At 36.9% G+C, this 23,708-nt stretch overlaps 1 protein-coding gene across 4 annotated transcripts in view; it reads left to right on the top strand.

Annotated features, from left to right (window-relative positions):
* Window positions 1–23,708, top strand: part of CCHa1 (neuropeptide CCHamide 1) — a 122,908-nt gene that overhangs the window by 48,152 nt on the left and 51,048 nt on the right. The window contains exon 1 of one of the 4 annotated variants that reach the window (XM_089728084.1): window positions 11,947–12,043. The exons of 2 other annotated variants lie outside the window; for them this stretch is intronic. In XM_089728084.1, the coding sequence (XP_089584210.1) occupies window positions 11,998–12,043 (46 nt within the window). In that variant the 5' untranslated portion in view covers window positions 11,947–11,997. Of the gene's footprint in view, window positions 1–11,946; window positions 12,044–23,708 lie in introns of those variants that run through there. One more of the 4 variants, XM_089728081.1, reaches the window with a different exon arrangement.

The following is a 23,708-nucleotide window of genomic DNA, read 5'->3' as shown; positions in this document are numbered from 1 at the left end:
CCGCCAGAAGTCCAGCAAAGGGGTAAGGCTTAATATACAACAAGATGCGCCCAATCTTGAGGGGGAAGCGCTGACGACATTACATTTTTACCCACCCTAATGCCATACAGTCCTCGGCACGTTTTAACCTATTACCTTAACTTGGGTGGTATAGCTACCGATTACTAACGAGGTATCTAATTACCTTTTTTTTTATCTGCCCCTCTAACGTCACACAATCTTGGACGCAACTGTTCTCGACACGACTAATCATGCCCCCACCTAATACCCCATTTTGTAACTTGTAACACCTAATACGAAATTTTGACATAATGACAGTATTCTGCTAGTGTAGTCCTATTATTTGATACCCATATTGTGGTGGTTGTGGAAAAATATGTACCTAGTCCGCCATATTGGAACGGCCTCCATCTTGAATTTTAAATTTTGACATAATCATCGTATTTTACTAGTGTAGCCCTTTCATTTGATACCCATATTGAGGGGTTTAAGGAAAATATGTAATCCGCCATTTTGTATCGGCGGCCATCTTAGATTTATAATGTCATTGATTTTATTATATTGTATTGTCATCTAAATTAAATGTGTGTACCAAATTTCAGATCAATCTGACAACGGGAAGGTGCTTAAATTTCAATTTCTAATTTTGACCCAAATAAATAAAAAACAAATTCCGTACAGGTCGAGCTAAATAAAACCGTTTAAAAAAAGAACCAAGGCACGGTTTAAAAATAAAATGTAACCATTAACTAGAGAGATTATGTTGGAGGTTTCTTAGTTAATAGAATTATGCGTATATCACGACGATCGATACATTCTGCTGCAGCTGATAATTATGGGCAAAGCGGACGGAAAGAGACGTGCTGGGCGAAGAAAAAAGTCATGGCTCCGGAATATCCGGGAGTGGACTGGTATTGCCTCCGTCGAACAGCTGTTCCAGCTGGCTGCTGACAGAAAGGAACACAGAAAGCTAACGGCCAACCTTCAGGATTGGAGAGGCACTGGAAGAAGAAGAAGAAGAAGAAGAATCACGACATATTTGTATTTACATTCTGCTGCATCTCTTACTTCTAATTGTCTTAAGCTCATTTACATTATACTTTTAAATTCCTTTTGCGTGAGTTCTTACTAAAATAGCTATCAGCAGAACGGTAATATATTTCCAGTCAATAAATTTGTGTTCAAACTCAGCTTTATCGCTCACTTCTTAAGTCTTAAAGGGTAGTCTGTTGCTGTATTTTTAACGCCAACTTTCTTGTTAGCCACGGTGATAACTTCTAGAGCACATTTTATTTATTTATTTTTTATTGCCCTTGTTGGCAAACGAGCGTACGGCCCATCTGATGGTGAGTGGTTACCGTCACCCATGGACTTCAGCAATGCCAGGGGCAGAACCAAGCCGCTGTTACCGAAAACTAAAAAAAACACTAAAAAAATTTACATCCAAACATTTACATAATGAAATGCAACCAGAGGCTTATAATACGTCCTACCAACTATTGTTTGTGTTAATATTGTTTTAATCAAATTCGATTCCAATTCAAAATCGTGTAAAAGTTCAATAATCTTAAAGTAAAAACATAAGTCATTGTCAACGAGAGTCTGAAGGTGACAGACACTAAAAATGTTTACCAACTTAATTATTGAGAAATACATGTATGTATATAAAACATTGAATAGTCTCAGAATTTTGTTGGAGTTTATAAGACGCAAGACACTACAAGAACAAATACATCAAGACATCAAAATCTTTGATTTGAGTTACACAGACTCTGGTAAATAATCGAGCCCAGTTTGTACAAATAAACGCGGCTGGGAACAGATAAGTCATATATAAGCTAGATAAATATTGTAGTAGTTTATAAGTAAAACCTACAGAGGTATTTGTTTAAATTTAAATATTTCAGTAGTATTTCGTCTGTAGCACGCTGTCAAGTCTAACGGGTGACATTTACTTCGTTAGTGTCAGCTGCTTGATCCAGACCTTTAAAGGCTGAGATGTTTAGAAGTGGCACGAAAACATACAATTTACATTTTGTGACACAATTGTTTTAAAGGGAGGGAGTTTAAGATTTAAAATTGTGATTAATTACTGCGTTGCGGTTTGAAGGGTGGGGCAGCCGTTGTAACTATACTTGAGACCTTAGAACTTATATCTCAAGGTGGGTGACGCATTTACGTTGTAGATGTCTATGGGCTCCAGTAACCACTTAAGATCAGGTGGGCTGTGAGCTCGTCCCCCCATCTATGCAATAAAAATAAAAATAAAATAAGTTTTTTTAATTCGTTTATATAGTTTTCTATTTTATTGTAGATACAATTACATTTTACAGTTAGATTCTTTCTATTTAAGTCTTTCAATTTTCTTACTATGAATTTTCACTGACTTAAATTTGCCATTAACTGACAGAATAATTAATATAATGCTTATTACAAATGTACCCAAAAAAAGCTATTCAAATTTCATAAAATCGCTTTTAATGTTTTTACATGAAATTAAGTTCTTTAACATTTAATGCGCGTCCGCTTTGAACATTAATAACTCTGCTTCATGTTCTACTGACATTTACTTGGTCTATTTTACGAACTTCACCGCAAAAAACACGGAGAACTCCAGCCCTGAATTCGAAAGTATTCAAAAGGTCGGGAAATGGGAAGCTACGAATAAAATGCGACCAATATGTAAATCATATCCTACATGTCCATCATGTAAGACATGTCCTTCAAACGAGGCTTACGGAGAGTATTAAGCGGTTGGCAGCGGCTTGTCTCTGCCCCTGGCATTGCTGAAGTCCATGGGCGACGGTAACCACTCACCATCAGGTGGATCGTATGCTCGTCTGCCAACAAAGGCAATAAAAAAAAAAAAAAAAAAAAATACTCTTTGCATGTAAAGCGTTACGGCCAGTCACTGTCATGTTTCTATTATTTTAAATATATTAGTCAGCGTCATAGAAAGTGCTACACAAAACACACGTATTTTATTTCAAATATCAAGCCATTCAAAACACAACCTTATCACCTCAACAATATGTGTTTTTATTATCTGTATTCAAATAACGAAGTTAACATTATTAACCGTATAAATATATATCTTATCTCTAATAAGGAATGCGTGTATAGCTAAGGGGTATGTGGTCGCAGGAAACACGTACGGTACCCGGGTTAGGTAATGGTGGGAACGTGTCATATGGCCTGGGGTGAACAACACTTATGAGTTCGAACATACATCACGGAACGCGTGCACTTTTAATCAATGAAAAATGTTTTTTTTTTATTGCTTAGATGGGTGGACGAGCTCACAGCCCACCTGGTGTTAAGTGGTTACTGGAGCCCATAGACATCCACAACGTAAATGCGCCACCCACCTTGAGATATAAGTTCTAAGGTCTCAAGTATAGTTACAACGGCTGCCCCACCCTTCAAACCGAGACGCATTACCGCTTCACGGCAGAAATAGGCGGGGTGGTGGTACCTACCCATGCGGACTCACAAGAGGACCTACCACCAGTAATTACGCAAATTATAATTTTGAAGGTTTGATTTTTATTACACGATGTTATTCCTTCACCGTGGAAGTCAATCCTGAAAATTTGTTGAGTACGTATTTCATTACAAAAATTGGTACCCGCCTGGGATTCGAACACCGGTGCATCGATCAACACGAATGCACCGGACGTCCTATCCGCTAGGCCACGACGACTTGGGATTAATAAATCATAGATATATTTCATTTGATGGAGGACCGTCATCTATCGGCATTATAACGGTTGCCGCTTCAAAATTGCTATGCGGACTGTTTCGTGACAGGAAATAAGGAATTTAGTACTTATCTACCTTATTTTGTTTATGTTTTCCAACGTAAGATTATAATAAATAATACAAATATTGTAAAAAAGGTAATAAATGGTACTTAGTAAACTTTACTCTTTGAATTACAGGAAAATACAGCATTCATAGAAATATAATTGTGCTAATAACAATTAAGAATACAGTAAACGAAAAAAAATTATAAAAGTAACTAAGTACATTTATTGACGTGATAACATCTTCTAAGTCGATGAACACCGGCTGCACGCACGAAAAAGTGTCACGTTCCGCCTGAGCCTAAGCGTGCAAACAAGAGCGCGGAACGAGCGATAGAGAGGGACGATAACGTAACACTATCGTACGTAAATCGACTTTACAGAGAACCAATTTTTTTACCTTACTAACAATATAGGATATAATTATATAGGATATAAAATCCCACTCCTACTGGCAGAGTTCTTGCTCGTTCACCTGTCCTGGTGAAACGGAAAAAGCCTCCGGGCCTCCAGTAATCCCTCAATCATAAAAAAATGAAGTTTAAAAACAATTTAAAATGTTTCAGTAAAATGTAAAATGTGTATAATGCTCAGTCGTCAGTACTTACGAATACTCAAATTCACCAATGACTATAATATATGCGTAATAATGTAAAAGTAATTATAATTATGTGTAGAACTGGCGAAACCCGAAGGAAATACCACGTAGTTCACAATGTAGCTTTTTTTAATTATTAATAACCCTTGTAGGCAGACGAGAATACGGCTCAATTGATGGTGAATAGTTAACGTCGTCCATTGACATCAGCAATTCCAGAAGCACAGCCAAGCCGTTGCCTAAAGTCCAGTCTAAAAAGTCCTAATAGCCGGACCGAATACGTATTTTCAATTTACTGTGATGATAGACGGTTCTTCAAAATATTCCAAGATACCAAATACTTACGTAAAAATGTTTATAGTCGCCTAGAGACTATGCTACTGCAACACCTTCCTTTAATCTTGTGATAAATAAAAACACGTAGAGGGGTTGTCATGTTTATTTATCACATATACCTACTTATAAAGTTTTTCTTTCAGTTTTAGTGAATCGAAAACCCGACTAAAACTAATTTTAAAATTCAATATCGAGGTTTTACATTTTTATTATGTCAGATGTTTCGATGCTGAATTAAAAAAAACGCATTTATTAATTTTTTCGCAAATTTCTTCTTCTCAATCATTTGCTCGTTGTTGATGATTGTGATCTTTCTGTAGTCTTCTTACTGTTTCTCTCCACCTATTCCTATCATTTGTCTGGTGGAGAGCTTCGTTGACGGGTATTTCTAGCTCTTAAGTAACCTGTAACCTCTTAAGTGACCTTTTTACTGGTGGTAGGACCTCTTGTGAGTCCGCGCGGGTAGGTACCACCAGCCCGCCTATTTCTGCCGTGAAGCGGTAATGCGTCTCGGTTTGAAGGATGGGGCAGCCGTTGTTATTATTGACACAAAACAGATAAAAAAGAAGTGGAAAATAACTAGGAAATATAAATAGAAAATAATAAAATACCTTAAGGACTCATGCTGTAATAGGGATGAAGGAAGCCCTTATGATTAGGTAGCGACTTCACTTGCTGGTTTTCATGAGAGACCATAACCAATAATTGGTAATAATTGGTAATAATATAATAATGATTGATAATAATAATTGGTAGCCGTTATTGCAATCAAGTGTATGACCACTTACCACCCGTACACATCCAACGGCTTTTCTAAAAGAACAAAATTTATGAATGTGATAATGTTCTTTTCATTTTGTTCACATTATCACGCAAGGAGGGTAAATGCGCCTTAGTACGAAAAGTTTACAAACCTTTTCTCTCAGATATTTCTTCACCATTTAGGGTAATCTATGTGCTCGTTCAAGGATTACGATATATCAGGGATTTAGTTAGGTGCTAAAGTTATGTGCTCTGATTTCCTTTCGATTGGTGGTTATGTCGCTAAATGTGGAAATGCGGTAATGTATTACAGACAAAAGTAAATACATTGCTTTTTTTTTTATTGCTTAGATGGTTGGACGAGCCCACAGACCACCCGGAGTCAAGTGGCTACTGGAGCCCATAGACATCCACAACGCAAATGCTCCGCCCACCCCTAATTACAAGTTCTAAGGTCTCAAGTATAGTTACAACGGTTGCCCCACCCTTCAAACCGAAACGCATTACTGCTTCACAGCAGAAATAGGCAGGGTGGTGACACCCACCCGCGCGGACTCACAAGAGGTCCTACCACCAGTAAATTCATTTGGTCGTTATATTATTATTTGTTGCTTAGAGAGACTTTTGGTTTCGATTACAGTGCAATAGGACCCGGTATCGACACTTGATAAGGGTCAAAGATTTTTGTTCCTTGAGGTCTGGTTTTCAGATATCTATGACACGATAGAATGAATACAATCTCAGCTGAGAGATGTTTGAAAATAGTATGCTCAGGTTTAACTTTAATTTTCTATTAAAAAGGAGATATTGTGTTTCATGAAAACTATAACTAGATTTAATGTATTTTGTGCTCAACATTTTTAAGGCCATACTGGTCTCAACAGTTTCAACAAACAACGGATGAGTAAGAAGAAAATAAAACAAAAGTGCCAAATAATCTATACTCTATACTAATATTATAAAGAGGAAATATTTGTTTGTTTGTTTGTTTCGAATAGGCTCCGAAACTACTGGACCGATTTGAAAAATTCTTTTTCCATTAGAAGCCGACATTGTCCCTGATGAACATAGGCTACTTTTTTAATTTTTTTTAATTTTTTTTTTTTGGTTTCATGTGTTTTAATGATTCCGAAGCGAAGCGAGAGCGGGTCGCTAGTAATATTATAAAGAGGAAATATTTGTTTGTTTGTTTCGAATAGGCTCCGAAACTATTGGACCGATTTGAAAAATTCTTTTTCCATTAGAAGCCGACATTGTCCCTGATGAACATAGGCTACTTTTTTTTTTATTTATTTTTTTGGTTTCATGTGTGTTTTAATGTTTCCGAAGCGAAGCGAGGGCGGGTCGCTATATAAATAATAAAATGTAAACAGAATTATTCTTAAAATACATAAATAAAGACATAATAGTATATGAATACTTATTTGGTCTTAAACCCGTATAGTATCAAGAGGTGAAAAGCTATTTAGTTTAAGCCACATTTCACTTAATACGCGACATTTATCTTTGTAATTAAAGTTGCGTTCTATTTAGTATTAGCCTCAACAGTGTGATGTTTTAATTGAACTTCACTTAAGTTAACTCCATTCAAATACTTGAACAAGTTTTATTGTCATTTTTATTGCTTAGATAGGTGGACGAGCTCACAGCCCACCTGGTGTTAAGTGGTTACTGGAGCCCATAGACATATACAACGTAAATGCGCCACCCCCTTGAGATATAAGTTCTAATGTCTCAAGTATAGTTACAACGGCTGTCCTACCCTTCAAACCGAAACGCATTACTGTTTCACGGCAGAAATAGGCAGGGTGGTGGTACCTACCCGCGCGGACTCACAAGAGGTCCTACCACCAGTAAATCTTTGTTTTGTTTGTATGTTTTCCAAATTTTAAACTTTAAATGGCTCTGGCCTGTAAAGTTGCAAAAATGTCGCTTTAAAGAAATAGCCTTTCAGCCCTCGATATAGTTCTCAAATTTAAGCTTCTAACCTTCCCATCTAATACAAAATATTACAGATTGAGTGCTCGAAGCAATTTCATGAAGCAATTTCATTGTAACGCCCTTTTATGGTGAAATTCTGGAAGTTAGAAAATTTACTACGTCGTAGAGAATACGGGCTAATTATCTCGTAAAGTTCACTTCATTTATAACACTCTAACTATATTATACTGCAGCTCACAAGAGTTTCTGCTTGTTAAGCACTGAGAAAGCATTTTTCGGGCTATGAATGGGGCGCGCAATTATTTTAATTAATGTTAATCAGAGACAGCGCTTCTTACTCTACTGTAACATGTAACAAAAACTTATAGGTTTTTTAATGGTCTAAATGGACAAGTATATTATATTTTTTTATTAACAAACCCATACGGATCGCTAACCTTTTGATGAAGTCAAAATTTCAATGGATATTCGTTTCAAACACTGCTACTGTTTGCAACAAGCAGAAGTAAATCTTTCTAAAAAAAAAAATGTTTCGTGTACTTATGTACGCGCGTAAGAAGTTATACTTTATTTTTATTAAATTTATTTCTTTTTTTTAATATTAAATAATAAATAATAAATATTTAAGGTTAATAATTTAATAATATTTATTATGAATTATCTGTTACTCACTGTTACTCACTCCAACATAAATGCTTGCTCTCACTCTGCGAAACATCGTGCCACATGGCGTCGCATCGCGAGAGCATCGGTATCGCAGGATCCGACTGATGCATGACCACGACCACTCTGTCAAGAGTGTACGAATAGGAAGAAGGAATTATGAATTATATTAAATAATAATTTTGTCATTTATATTACTAAATAATACATACGGATAGTTAACCTCAGTTTTTTCACAAATATTTTCTAATATTAATTTCTAATATTGATTTAAATATTCAATTTAAATCACTTCTGATTATGATTCAGACGCACATAGAAAATTCGCACTTGTATAATGAAAACAAAATGAAAACACGTGTTTTAAATGTAGAAACTCAAAGCATGTGGATAAATATTATAAATATAATATGACGGCGTTAACGATATTTATGTTATATAGCACGTGCAATAGGAGTGACTCACACAAGCCAGGTGCGCCGGCCGTGTCGTTTCACTCGTAAACAACAGCTGCAACAGAAGTGACTCATAAGCCAGCTGCGCCGGCTAGTATAAAAAGGCGGAACGTGCCTTGAAATGGACATTCGTTCGACTGCGTTTGCCCGGTGCACTTACTATATCGTTGTTACGTTGTGTGATTCAGTGACTGTTGTACGTACTGGTTAAAGTTGGACAAGTGTTAAAGTGAATTGTCAAGTTAACATATTGTTGATTAAATCAGAAACCAAAGGTGACTTCGTTTTACTTGGTGTTCAACAAGTTAATATCTACCCTCAAGCTTACAAATACACAGTGAACAGAGGCAGCGTGCGTGCCAGCATGTGCCACTAACCATTCCATTTCTGTTTTGTTGGTAGCATTCTTTCTTTAGTGGGCAACTTCATTTCTGTTAATTTTGTGTCACGATGCGCGCGCCTCGTAAAATTTCACTCTCATAAATTTTTCATAGCGCGCCTAAAGAAATATAACTTCAAAAACATGTTTAAATAGTAAACAGAAGGAACAATTAACTTCATTTTTATTTGCTGTTCATACTGTTACCGGTCTTTGATACGTGTGTTAAGTCAAGTTAATTGGACGTCTTGAATACTGTGAGAACTACGTTCAAAGTTCCGTTACAGACAAATTAACTAAGGTCTATACTAAGCTAATAAAAACGTGATAAAATAGCAGACAGTGATAGTGTGATAATTTAGCATTTTAAATTCCGATTCACATTCATCATGAAAAGCTTTCCCATGCACATAGACCTATATATAGTTTCTAGGAAAAATTAAACTTACCTGCGGGATTAGGACTATTATTATTACCATATCTATTTATTGATCATAACCATTTGTATCGTGTTCCTCACTGCTGAGGGTCGTGACCTTTAGGGAGCATTTTAGTCCTCCATTCGTTCCTGTTCTCTGTCCAGTGGATGGCAACATTGATGTTGGAGTCATACTTCTTAATTTGATCGGAATAGCTCATGGGAATATGCTCCGCCAGCCTCTTTCCTCTCACTGCCAATAATGAGTAGTTTTTCGATATTGTCACCCTTCTTCCTCGCAACGTCAACGAAAAACTCGAAAACCCTACGTAGACAACTGGTGGAAAGTCTTGTGGAGACGCCTGCTTCTTCCAGGATAGATACGTTGATCCGTCGTCTGGTCGACCAGACTTTGATCAGCCTTCTTTAGAGTCCGAATTATGTTACAACAAATTAATCTAGTTTTTAATATTGGGTGCCCGACTGGCATGAGACTCTCAGGTTGTCAGTTCCGGTATCGACCAGGGACTCGTGTTTGCTGCTTCAGAGTCTGGCGCGCACTACTAGGGGTGCAATAGATGCGCGGGCGGATTAAACTGGCGCCCAACGTGGGGCCCTCTAACTAGTATTTCGGAGGGAACCTACGTAATAATGACACGTACTCGTCGTCAGCTACGGCATCAATCTGATTTCCAGATATTGAAGCGGCAAACACGCGTCCCCGGCGATACCGGAACTGAAAACCCGAGAGTCTCATGCCAGTCGGGGAACCAACATTAAAAATTCACTTTTAAAATTTAAATTAAGAATTTATAAATTAATAATAGTTTTGCACAAAATAATGTGAACTTCAAACTTCCTTCTTTGAAACACTGACAGTTTATCATTTGGCGCATTACAGGATGCGCGGTTTGTTGGCATGCTTCCAGCATGTCACAAATGCTGGCATCGGGTGTGATGTCTGTCGAATTTTGGTTCAATGCTGCCTTAGTGAGATAATTTAAGGTCCGATTGCAGCAAGCTATCCGTGTAGGTTAGTAATTTATTGGATAAAAATTAGTCTCAAATGTTTCAATGATCTAATTGGTTTATAAATTTCAGTATCAGATTAATGAAGTCTGCTCGCTTGACACAAGGAAATGGGAACTGCGTTTTTATCCAAATACCTGCTTCGAGAGCTGCGAACGACTTAGTCTTTTGTTTAAAATGCCATAATTCCAATATTTCCCGCTATAATCGAAAAGATCGACTAACACGTATAGCGGTATTAATTAATGATAACGTATTTCGGTATGAGGGATGATTGTCCCGAGAGCTATTTACTTTTGATTTAATTAAATTTAGTATGATTTAAGTTTTTATACTTGCCGTATATGACGTCACCGTTGAGATAATTTAGCTATTTAAACATATTGTTACGCCGGTAAGAGTAACGCCATCTATCGCCGAATAGCCGAAATGAATATCAAAAGATCTAGTAACATCTAGAACGCTCGTAAAGTACAACGGATTGTCTGATAACGGAAACACACATCGAAAAATACTCGACTTGTGAGGAATGTTCTCGATAATTCTGAGGATGTGGTATCGACTATAAAAGCGTTGCAGAGATGGCACGCAGTCAGTTAGTGATCGGAGCTACTCGAAGCGAAACAGCAAATGGATCACCTAAAGCGAAGCGGAAGAAGTGAATTGAGAATTTTAAAGTGTTTGAGAAGTGTTTAAAGTGTTCTAAGCGTTAATACAGTTTTATTTTACACTTCGGTAGAGTTTTTTATTTATCCTGAACCCCAGTACGTAACAATATATATCTTAAGATTGTAAAAGAAAGACTCTCCACGAGCCTCCTAAAGATCCTGGAATTTTTCGGACATATCGCCCAAGAAGACGAATATATTCTGTCTGGACCGGTTGATGATTGTAGGAAAAATCAATGTAAGAAGATCATGAAATCACAGCCCAATCACTCAACGCTAAGGTACATGATGCTCTTCGTAATGCCAAGGACAGACACAGGTAGAGAAGTATCATCAAAGAGAAATTTATCTCTTATCGGGGGAATCAAGATCATTAGTAAGGAGAAAAACAGTGTGAGGAGGAGCAGTGGCTATTAGAATCCACCAAAAAGCTAAGATGCTCTAAGGAACTTTATAAGAAAACCTTGCGCCAATACCACTACCAAGTAATATGCATCGAAACATTTCTTCTTCGATCAAATGTTGGACCATGCAGGTATATTATGCAAAAAACCTTATTGCTCTTAAAAAAGTCAAATTTTACTTTACGCCTCCGAAACATTTTTATCGCGAAACCTCTATTCTCGCGATAAAAATCGCACTAAAAAATAAAACGGGCGAATGGTGCGCTTTCACATAATCCGCCCCAATGAAATGGGGATGTTAAAATTCCTTTCTGCGCCGTTAAAGCTCGAAAGGATATAAAACGAGTGCATTGACACGCGGTGACGACATCTGCCGACGAACTGATAAATTGTACATTATATTTTATGATCGCTACAGGAGACCGAAAGGTTATCTAACATGAACATTTATTGTTAGTACCTGAACTAAACTTCTTATTTTTTTTCTCGTAGCATATGGGGATTCGTGACCACTTGTCATGCTGCATGAGGATTTGGCATGAGCCTTACGACCGGCCGTCTTTCTAACGTCAAGCCTCCTTGGGGTAAGTGGGCATATATCCATTGCATCGTACCATAAGGTGGGACTTTTCTGTTTTTTTCTCTTTTATTTCATTTGATACCCTTTTTGTGGCCTTTATAGGCAGATAGGCATACGGCCCAGGTTATGGTGAGTATGTTCGTCTGTCTTCGAAGGCTATATAAAATATGGGGACGAACTGTTTGATTCAGAAAAATCAGGGCTTGAGCGCTAAGCTAAGCACGAATATTACTTTTTTTATGTTAACACTGTTGACCAAACTTAGAAACTTACTGCCTATCTGGTGTTTAGTGGTTATCGGTGGAGCATCACTGCCTATCTGGTGATTAATGGTTTCTGCAGTGGTTGGTCGAGTATCACCAACATAAATGTCATCAACGTCAATCAGGCCAATGTTTAATTTATATTCTAATACGACTCTGCCCCCCGTCAAATTAGAGCTCATGTCTGGCTTGCTTTGAACAATAACAGTTCCAGGTATTTGTTATTTCTTTATGCTATTTTAATGTACTCAATTATACATTTAGCTATTTTGATAGCCATGCTATGCTAACCATGAGTTTTTTACCAATTAACTATATTTAATAGTAAAACTAAATTCGGAATCAGTAGTAAAGTTATAAAGTCAAAAAAGGTTTGATATTAGACGTTCATGACATACGTGTCGCAGAACCGATGGCCGGTGGAGTAGACGTGTTCTGGACTGGGGACCACGTACCGGTAAGTGCAGCATTGGGCGTGCCGCTGCCATGCGGACCGATGACTTGCGGCGATATGCTGGGAAAGATTGGATGCGGGAGGCGGAGGATCGTTCATTGTGGCGGACTATGGGATAGGCCTACATCCAGCAGAGGACACAGGCTGATGATGATGATGTTCATGAATGCTTTTTAGGCACTGTGTTAAATTCAAATTTTTTTAGACTTGGGTCAAAGTCGATGATGGTAGTCGCTTTGTGCGACACCCGATTTCCACCTACAGCCTTAGATTAGAGAGGGATCTCTACGTAAAAATATGAGCTTTAAAATATGCTGATTAGAAGCTGCAGATGACAAAGTTTCAGCGTTCATATTTATTCAACAGTCGGACAGAATTTGCACACCATAATTAGTAACTCGACTGCAGCGAAGTCGCTAATTTTGAAGATAAAAGGATTCAAAATTTTCGTTTACTTTACAGAAATGTTAAAGTCCAGTTTGGAATTTTAAATTTGGATCTGTATCTTCATAAAAATATATTAAAACGCCAGAAGGAAAGATCGGGTCTAAGAGAGTGCTTATCAATGATTTTCTGTGAACATATTAATAAATATAATTAATTAATTATAACAACTGGGAATAAAGCACGCACAGTTAGGATTTTCTGTGTTATGGGTATTGCCCCATATGGAAATCGAACCCACGACTCTCGGCGCAAAAATTAGGGGTGTTAACAACCGCACTACCAAGTCCCATATATTTAACAGGTTCTTAACAAGATCATTTGTTTTAATAAGTTCGAAATAATAGTATTTGTAATGTAGATAGCTGCGAAAGCTTAAAACAAGATTGCATTGAAATGACAAAACTTCGTAAAGTCACAAATTATTAACTCGAACGCACTCATAAATATATATTATACGGCCGTCTGGTGTAGTGGTAAGTGACATAGTCACTACATAAGGGGATCGCGGGTTCGAATCCCGCCAAGGGAAGATATTTGTATGATAAATATAAATGTGTATAATAAAAATCTTATTCCGTCTCATTTATATCCGTTATCTGGTACCTGTAAATACAAGTTCTTTACGAACTTATCAAGGGACCAGTTAACGTGGCGTGATTGTTTAAAAAAAAAAAAAATTTATTAGTCGATCGAGTATGCTTTAAGCTTATATTCGCGTACTCTTTACCTTTAAATGCTAGATAATAGATATTTTACAGCGCTATGCAGCCAGCTAGCAATTAGCTCGTGAAGTTCATTTATTGGCAACAAAACTTCTGTTAACATAGAGTTAGAGCACCACGCAAATTGCACGGTTAAGTGTTTTCCCAAAGCTTAAACTGATGGTTGTTATACGAGTAATAGCTTTATGACGACATTTCAAAAAAGCACCAACGCAAGAATCTCTTTTCGCTGACTTTGCAGCTTCTTCAACTACTTACACCTAAATTAGAGAGTGTAGACGCTTCGTTGACCAGGACGAGATAAGGAAGATTCGAACATGGTGATAATCTCCGATTTAGGTGAGCGAGATAAAATTCACTCGATCTACCATGGTCTGAAATGGTAACAGATCAGGGGATCAGTTATAAATTATGTAGAATAGCAGGTAAAGCATTCACTATTGATGCATCCATGACAACAGTGAACGACTTAAAATATCGGAGGGCATTGTAAGCTTGTGAAGGGAAATACTTACAATCGTGCCTATATTTTTTAACCAGGCTGGTTAACAAATTAAATCAGCCCATCTCGAAGAATTAAAAGTCTCCGGTTAGCTTAATTCAATTCAGGTTTGAATAAATATTTGTTAGTGCTGATTAGCAATGTTTGAGGCTTTTAAATCAAAAAGTTTTGTCAAAGTAAGTGGTGCCACTTACGTACAGGGATCCATACAGATATAATGTAAATATGTAATATTAAAATTAATATAACAATAAACAAACTTTTTAATCCTAAACTAACTTCTTAAATAACTGTTTAAGCTTTAATTTGTACTTTTTAACTTTATTAATAAATAAATTTAAAAAAAACATTAATGTATGTCCAAATTGTTTGTAATTAACAATTTTTGTGTGGAATAAAGAAAGCTTTATTATTATTTTATTATTAAGTGGTGCCACACATTTTAAGACACAATAATTAATTCTCAGTTATATAGTGCAATAGTTGTTCCACTTTATAAATGGGAGCGCAGTATTGCTTCGCGGTAGAAGTAGGCAGAGTGGTGTTACCTACTCGTACGGGCTGGAAGACGTTTACCAAAAACCCTACCAGCCCTACCCCTTATGGCCTATGAAAAGCAAAAAAATGAATTCTAGGATTCCGAGTAAAAAGTTTTAATAACACCGAATGAATACGATATTAAATATGATCAGAAAACGAAAACTACCGCATCCACGTTTCAATAAACAAAACATAAATTCTGATACTGCCAAATTTACCGCATTTTAGAATTTTAAATTTATATTCAGAAATGCAGTCATTTTACTATTCATAAATTTTCATATAAAGACTCTCGTGCATTTCGTCATGAAATTAGTAATGTTTATGAATGTGGCTTAATTAATTCTATTGATACGGTAATGTTTATTGTGTGCGCACACAGGTAAGAACCAGCGCAAAGTCCTATTTTTTTTTTTGCTTAGTTGTGTGGACGAGCTCACAGCCCACCTGGTGTTAAGTGGTTACTGGAGCCCATAGACATCTACAACGTAAATGCCGCCACCCACTTTGAGATATGAATTCAAATGGTCTGAATATTGTTACAACGGCTGCACCACCCTTCAAAACGAAACGCATTAGTGCTTAACGGCATAAATAGACAGGGTGGTGGTACCCGACTATCGCCTCGACGACCCGTCGATCGGGCGTCCTCGGGGTGGCGCCGCGAGTCTGGTTCTAGTGTTGATCACGGGAACCCCCCTACTCTGACTGGGTTCTGACCCTAGATCGGACGAGTCTGAGAGTGCAAGGGGAATCGTTTGGTGGGTAGGGCCCTTAAGCATCCTTGGACCCGTGTTCTGCTTTCAACATCTGCAAACCGTCAAGTTCCACACACCCCGCGCGCTCAGGAAGCGCGGAAGCCTCACATGAGGTTCGGCCCACTGTCGGAAAAAAAAGTGTAGTGGTACCCGTGTGGAGTCACAAGAGGTCCTACCATCAATAATATATGTATAGTATTTCATATATTTTAGTGACAAAAGATACTCGTATCGAGCAATGCGATTGTGCCTATGTTCAGAACCCGCTAGCTGTGGTGCGATAATTTAAAAATGCTAATGGGAAGGCGTCGTGGCCTGAAAGATAAAACGGTGTGCTCGTATCAAGCGATGTCACTGTGCCAGTGTTCTAAAACCGCCGGAAAGTACCGATTTTTGTAATCGATTACGTACATAAAACGCGTTTCCGATTTGCTTCCACAATGAAGTCGTCTAAGAATCACCACTCAGCTTAAATCTAGCGCGAAGTAGTTCATGGATTCCGGTTTGAAGGGTGGGGCATTTTCTACAGGATGTAATTGAGATTTTGTGTCTTAGATGAGTGGCGGCTTTCATGGTATGAACTCTATGGGTGGGTGATCATGTGGGCGGTGAGCAATTCCATCTACTGTTGCAAAAAAAATATAAAAATAATAACTAACTACCATTATTCCGACTGTCAATATTGGCAGTTATAAAATGGTTTTGATGATGAGGGCACATTTTTTAAGTCTAACCTACCTTCTAATGTCACATCTAAATAATATCGAATGACCCTATTTTTTGTAGATTATAAAACATTATAAGTCTTAGATAATCTCAACATATCAGACTAAATAATAAATGCATATTCCGTTCGATTATGACGATTCGTAGGCATAACTAAAACTACTACAAACGTAAAGGCTAATGCATTCAATATGTCGGATGTAAAATACGTAAACTTAAAAGAGTAAAATTAGTTTAAATCAAAATCAAGATTCAATTCATTTCATTTCGTACGTGCTTCATTTTTATCTTGAAATTAACGCCATCTATTGACTCATTTGAGCAATGTTCGTAGACAGCGCTGTGAAAGTGAGATCGGTATAGCTTCGGTCGTAGCATTACCGTAACTATCGTAGACAGATGAAGCTACGTAGCTACAGTGTAGGTTCGTAACTTAGATTGTAGATTTTCATTTTTTTACGGCAGATGGTGCTAGCAAGTTCATGGTAATAAAATTATCACACTGTCATGTTACAAACATGAAAACTGCTACTCAACTTAAGGAAATCGAATTCTTCATTTTAATACAACTAGTACACTTGACTGCAGAAATGACAGACAATATGGTGATAAGTAATCGTGTGGGCTCAAAATACTCCCTGCTATCGGTAAAATTACTTGTCAAATCTAGTACTAAAAGACACATTTATTTTTCTACCAGGGGTAAATTATTTTGAATACATAATTTCATGTGCATCGGAAATTATTGTACCTCAAAACACTTAAAATATTGGAAAACAGCCAAGTCAAGTGTAATTGTACAATAGGCGATCATATCATTAAAAGCGATAAAAGAGCTAAAATGGATTCCATCAACCGTTTTTATTGAGAGAATTTCTGAAGAAAACAGTAGGTGAATTCTATCAAAATGAACAAAAACTTTAGGCACTACATTAAGTAATTAAGAAAAAATAATAGATGTACATGTATGTTTTATTCGCGTCATGTTTATAATTTTAAAATAAGAAAACAATCACTATTTTTCCTTAATAAGAAACAACTTTGTCATTCACCGATCCATAAAATATCTCCGCAAAAAATCATATCGATAAGTTGTCTCTTGCGTGAATAAACGTTAAATAAACCCAACTGTTTTTGCTTGTATGCATGAGCATTATAGTAATCACTACATTGTATAAAACAAAGTCGCTTTCTCTGTCCCTATATCTGTCTGTCCCTATGTATGCTTAAATCTTTATAACTACGCAACGGATTTTGATACGGGTTTTTTTAATAGATAAGAGTGATTGAAGAGGAAGGTTTATATGTATAATAACATCCATTAAATAGTGGAGAAATCAATAATAAATTACAGTTTCTGAAGCGAAGCGAGGGCGGGTCGCTAGTACAATAATATAATACAATATTAAATCAATATAATAATAATATATACAATAATAATAATAATGCGTGGTCGTCGTGGCCTAACGGATAAGACGTCCGGTGCATTCGTGTTGAAGCGATGCACCGGTGTTCGAATCCCGCAGGCGGGTACCAATTTTTCTAATGAAATACGTACTCAACAAATGTTCACGATTGACTTCCACGATGAAGGAATAACATCGTGTAATAAAAATGAAACCCGCAAAATTATAATTTGCGTAATTACTGGTGGTAGGACCTCTTGTGAGTCCGCACGGGTAGGTACCACCGCCCCGCCTATTTCTGCCGTGAAGCAGTAATGCGTTTCGGCTTGAAGGGTGGGGCAGCCGTTGTGACTATACTGAGACCTTAGAACTATATCTCAAGGTGTGTGGCGCATTTACGTTGTAGATGTCTATGGGCTCCAGTAACCACTTAACATCAGGTGGGCTGTGAGCTCGTCCACACAGCTAAGCAATAAAAAAAAAAAAAAAAAACATTATATTATTTACACACTCAAATAAACTTAAAAAAATCAACATTTTGCAAATGAATCAAACTTCAGATAGGTAATGTTCCTTTATCATCGTGTTAGTATGTTTGAACACGTACCTAATCCATGTTCTTAATAAAGTCTAAAGATCCAGACAGGAGATAGCTGTGTATAAATGTCGCACGTTTCTGAGCAATAGCCCAATGTAATAAATCTCATCGCAAATTTCAAATGTGTTTGTACAAAAAAACATTAATTTATTTTATCAATCTGATAGAAGTTCCGTGACTAAAGTGTTCTACGACTGCGTCAGAGTACAAATAAGCTAAGATATATATCTACCTACATACATCTCTTTCAAATAGTCGTAAATTAAAGAGAAAGTGTTGCCACAGTAAGCTTCAATTTTCCTCGTTCTGTGATACACGAAATATACCTATAGTTCACACTGTCTGTGATGAATGAGAGCATGCATAAACTACATTCAACGACTGCAGGATAATTAGGATTTTTTTTATAGCCCTTGTAGGCAGACGAGCATACGGCCCACCTGATGGTGAGTGGTTACCGTCGCCCATGGACTTAAGCAATGCCAGGGGCAGAGTCAAGCTGCTACCTACCGCTGGTCTCCGGATCAATCTAGGCAGTGGTTTGGCTCTGCCCATGAGCGACGGTAACCACTCATGATCCGGTGGATGATATACTCGTCTGTATAAGAGCAAAAAAACCCCTGATGATGAAGTACAGTAATCAGTTACAGCTCGACCAGAACTTGTTTGTATGGCCTTTTGCATAGTTCCAATATGAATTCAGAATGAATACCGCACTGAATGAATAGTTTCCCACTACTGTGTCTTCGGTTTCATGGGGTCTTTAGAACAGCCTTTTCCAAGGTGGGCGATGACGCCCCCTTGTGGGTGCTGCAGGCCTAAAGGGGGGTGGTAAGAGACCCAGAAAAAAATGGGGGCGTTGTGTAGGGGCTTGGGAGGTAATTTCTAATTTCATCTAGGAGGACTCTTACACATCCATTGAACTCTCGTTATCGTGGTTTTAAGTAGGTGAAAAAATGGGGACGCTACAAAATAGTTCATTATCAAAGCGGGCCGTAGACAAAATAAGTTGGGGAACCCTTACTTTAGAATATACTGTAACTGTATACAGCATACTAATTTTACTTACTTACTTTGTTAATACAGATATAACTCATGACCTTTTCTTAATTTGGCTAGTTGTACGGCATATGAATAAGTTTATTCTACAGCCTTGCCGGGAAGTAGCCGTGTTTCTATAAAGAAGCTCACATGCGGCTTGGATTGTGGCACAGTGTCGTGTTCAACCTCGCATCTCCATTGTTCCTGTAGCCGCTGACCACCGCGTATGTCGTATGTACATTGAGCTATAATAGTGAAATAAGAAAATAAAAAAACAATTTACTTAAATACATTTTCCTATTAAATTTACTCCACAATTTCAATGTCTTGTTTACGGATTCTATTCTTATTTCCCCCAACTTTCAGTTTTATCTTCAAAACCTGGTAACACCTAAAACTATCAATGGACCATAGACATCGAGAGTCGTAAAACTCTTCTAAATATCATTAAAATAGAGGTTTGTTTAATCTGTACATCGAAACTCAAGGTTTATGACAGATGTTTGAGTGGTCAACTAGCGTTTGTGATAGAAAGGCTGTATCTTTTTTAAGTTTTTAATCTGTATGTAGATAGAACTGCTCGTTTGATCTTAAATATAATACATATTCTCAAATAATTAATATTGTCCAGTTAATGATACATTAGATTTAATTTAATCAGATAGTAAATTACATGTGTGTTAGTGTGTGTGTGCGTGCGGTTGTGTGTGTGTGTGTGTGTGTGAGCGTATGTATCGTAATTAGGCATCTGTTCAGTTGTATTTTTTTTTTCTGTATGCACCTGTTTTGAATTGCAATCCAGATTGTTATGTTAAGCATTTAAACTTCTAATTTCTATGGTTGTAATTTGTTTTGTGCACAATAAAAAGAAAAAAAAAAGAAAAAAAAATGTCGTACTCGCCTGCTTCGCTGGGCATTTAAAATTGACATTCTTGTCATAATTATTAGGGAGTCCAACACTTAAATAAATATTAGCCTATCCATTAAGTACATGTATTTTCTACATGAATACCAAGTTTCAAGTCAATCGGATGCATGGTTCAGTAGTTATAACGGAACATCCGTAAAAACCACTGTCGATTTATATTAGTATAGATAACTTTTTCTTTTTTTTTAGTTTACACCAAATCTATTCAAGAATCTAGGTAAATAAAATATCAAAAAGTTCGCGTTGGAAAAAGGATTTAAAGCTTCCTCCAATTTCGTTTCTGAATCCGGCTCAGCTACAACAAAGTCTAGATCCTATTTTCCTCGAAGCTTGATGCTGCGGAAGCTTGAATAATTTACGTGAGAATGCATTCTCCTTCGAAAACCCTACGGTAAAATATAGAGCCAATTGTAAAATAATGTTTATAGTTTCGGACCAAAACAGAATGTGATTGAAAGAATTAAACAAACAACAATTAGGACAAAAGTTACACACACACACACACATACACAAACACTCACAGTAACTCTTAATTGTTATAAAAAAAAAAAAAAAGTATAAAAAAAAATGTCGGTTTAAGTTACAAAATTTTTTCCCTTCATTTTGTTATTGTGACTATTAAAAACGTCATTTTTTTAAACATTTGTCATTTTATAGAAGATATATATTATACAAAAGAATAAAATTGACCACCAACTGCATATTTTCTCGAATATTGCTTAAATTGGTGGACAAGCTCACGCCCCACCTGGTCTTAAGTCACCGGAGCCCATAGACATCAACCACGTACGATATGAGAATTAAAATAAAATTGAATTATACCTGCAAAATACAGAAACACATATGTCGTATTTCGGAAGCTACACTCGGGCCCATGAACTATTTCCGCAAATATTTTTTCCCCATTTTCCCATACTCCCAACTTTGGGAAAAGCTTGCCATTAAAATACGAAACATAAGCTCTTCGATTTTCATGACTGGTAGGCATTATTAAAACTACCTGTTTTATTTTCCATTTATTACTTCGCCAACAAAAATATTTTAAGTTCTACAAAAAAATGCAAAAAATATACAGTATTCGAAACGCTACATAATCAAATAGTGAAATTATAATAACAACGAAGTCGTTAATGCAGTTTTAATTATTAGGTAAGTTGGAACAATGTATCAAGCTGTCGTCCTATTTCTAGTCTGAAGCAATCCTGTAAACCGGTTTAAAGGGTCTCCACGTGGTGTATTTGAGAAAATCAAATCAGGACTTGGACCTTTACGTCTAAAGGTGGATCATTTCATCGGTGTTTGATTAGCATTAATAGTATTGTTAACAGGCTTCTATTAAATGCCCTAATTTGCTATTATTATCGGCGTTAAATTTAAATTGTTAAATGATTATCGAAATGAATTCCAGTGCATTGATAGAATTTGTTCTTCTTCTAGAATATTGTCGAATTTCTTAATTATTCATTTAATTATAACAAAACTGAAGTCGTCGTCGCCTAAAGGATAAGTCGTAATACCAATTTTTCTAATGAAATACGTACTTAACAAATGTTCACGATTGACTTCCACGGTGAAGGAATAACATCGTGTAATAAAAATCAAAACCCGCAATAATTATATATATTTTTATTGCCCTTGTAGGCAGACAAGCATACGGCCCACCTGATGGTGAGCGGTTACCGTCACCCATGGACTTCAGCAATGCCACCACCACCACCCTGCCTATTTCTGCCGTGAAGCAGTAATGCGTTTCGGTTTGAAGGGTGGGGCAGCCGTTGTAACTATACCTAGATCTTAGAACTTATACCTCAAGGTGGGTGGCACATTTACGTTGTAGATGTCTATGGGCTCCAGCAACCACTTAACACCAGGTGGGCTGTGAGCTCGTCCATCCATCTAAATGATAAGAAAAAGCTAACTAACAGCTATATAGCTCTCACTGTAATATCACTGTGACTGCATTCTGGAATTCACGCCAGCAATTAGCCGAGCTTTTCTGTCAGCTTTTGGTAATTTCGTGCTCTGTCGCACAGCCCAAATGAGACACTGATACCGGCGTGAAGCAAACACAAACACACGTTTATAGTTAGATGATAGTTTACTGTGAAAATTAACAAGTTGGTATTTGTTAATAGGTCAAATGTCAAAGTGACCCAAAACTGTTGTGGAGGAAATGATTTAAGCACAACGGTCGTCGTGCTTTCCGATAATTAAAAAAAATGTGAGCCGTCACGGGACGCCTGGCAGATGTGAAACATCGACATTCTTTTGTAAAAGTAATATGCAGAAAAGAACAGATTGTGATAAGAACTAAATATGTCATAATGATAAAATAAAATATTACGAAAAAATAATTTGTTTTCAAGTAAAACACAGGTTAAGTGTACTGTAGTAAATAACACTGTATACACTACGGAGTATACACTATAGGTATCCGAGCTCAGTGTAGCGAGAGAGATGGCTTAACGCCGGATCGAGTGGGAGAGAATCGCACAGTCGATTGTGCATGGCGACGCGTCGCCACACCGTACACACTACTGCATAAAGACAGTATATATATACCATCATATAGCGTGGCGACGCGCCCCCACGGCAGACGTCGCCACGGCCGGCGTCGCCACGCCAGAAATCGGTTTTTCGTGCGGCTATAGATGTTTCACATCAAAATCTACCGTGTACATTCAGGTACACTTCAACTTGCAAAGCTTTAGATTTAAAGTTTATCTCCATCTTAAGTTTTGCATAAATGATTTGTTCTGCGCTGCTCGCGTTCAGACGATTCCCATTACTCTCACCGAAACGTAGATACAACTCATGAAAAATCTCCATATAGTGCGTCTTTAAAATGCTCTTTCTCCCCAACAGCAATCGGTTCTACAAGCAATGCCCCCTGCTATCACCATGCTACCAAAGGTTCTGTTTTTAATACGCTTTTATTAGCTTCTGACGTATGTATGTTAGTATGTAACGGAATCTTTGAACATGATTTTGACCCCCTTCGAAACGTCGGATAAACTCGAAATTTGTATACTTATTAAGGACCAATGACAATCCAACAATTAAAAAAAATTTAAAAAAATATTGAAAAAATTTAAATTCAACTAAAAATTGAAAAATTAATAATAGTTTAAAAAAACTAAAAAAAATACGCTTTTGTAGAAAATTCAACTAAAAAATATAAAATAAATTTTAATAAATTTGAATTAAAAATAATGTAAGAAAAAAAGATTTTATTGTAAAAAAAGCCTGGGGTGTTTTTCAGGATATTATCAAAATAACCCTTC

Source organism: Bombyx mandarina, chromosome 06 (assembly GCF_030267445.1).
Source record: "Bombyx mandarina strain Sakado chromosome 06, ASM3026744v2".
Taxonomy (NCBI): domain Eukaryota; kingdom Metazoa; phylum Arthropoda; class Insecta; order Lepidoptera; family Bombycidae; genus Bombyx; species Bombyx mandarina.
The sequence above is the reverse complement of the archived record's forward strand: the minus strand, read 5'-3'. Positions and strand labels throughout refer to the sequence as shown.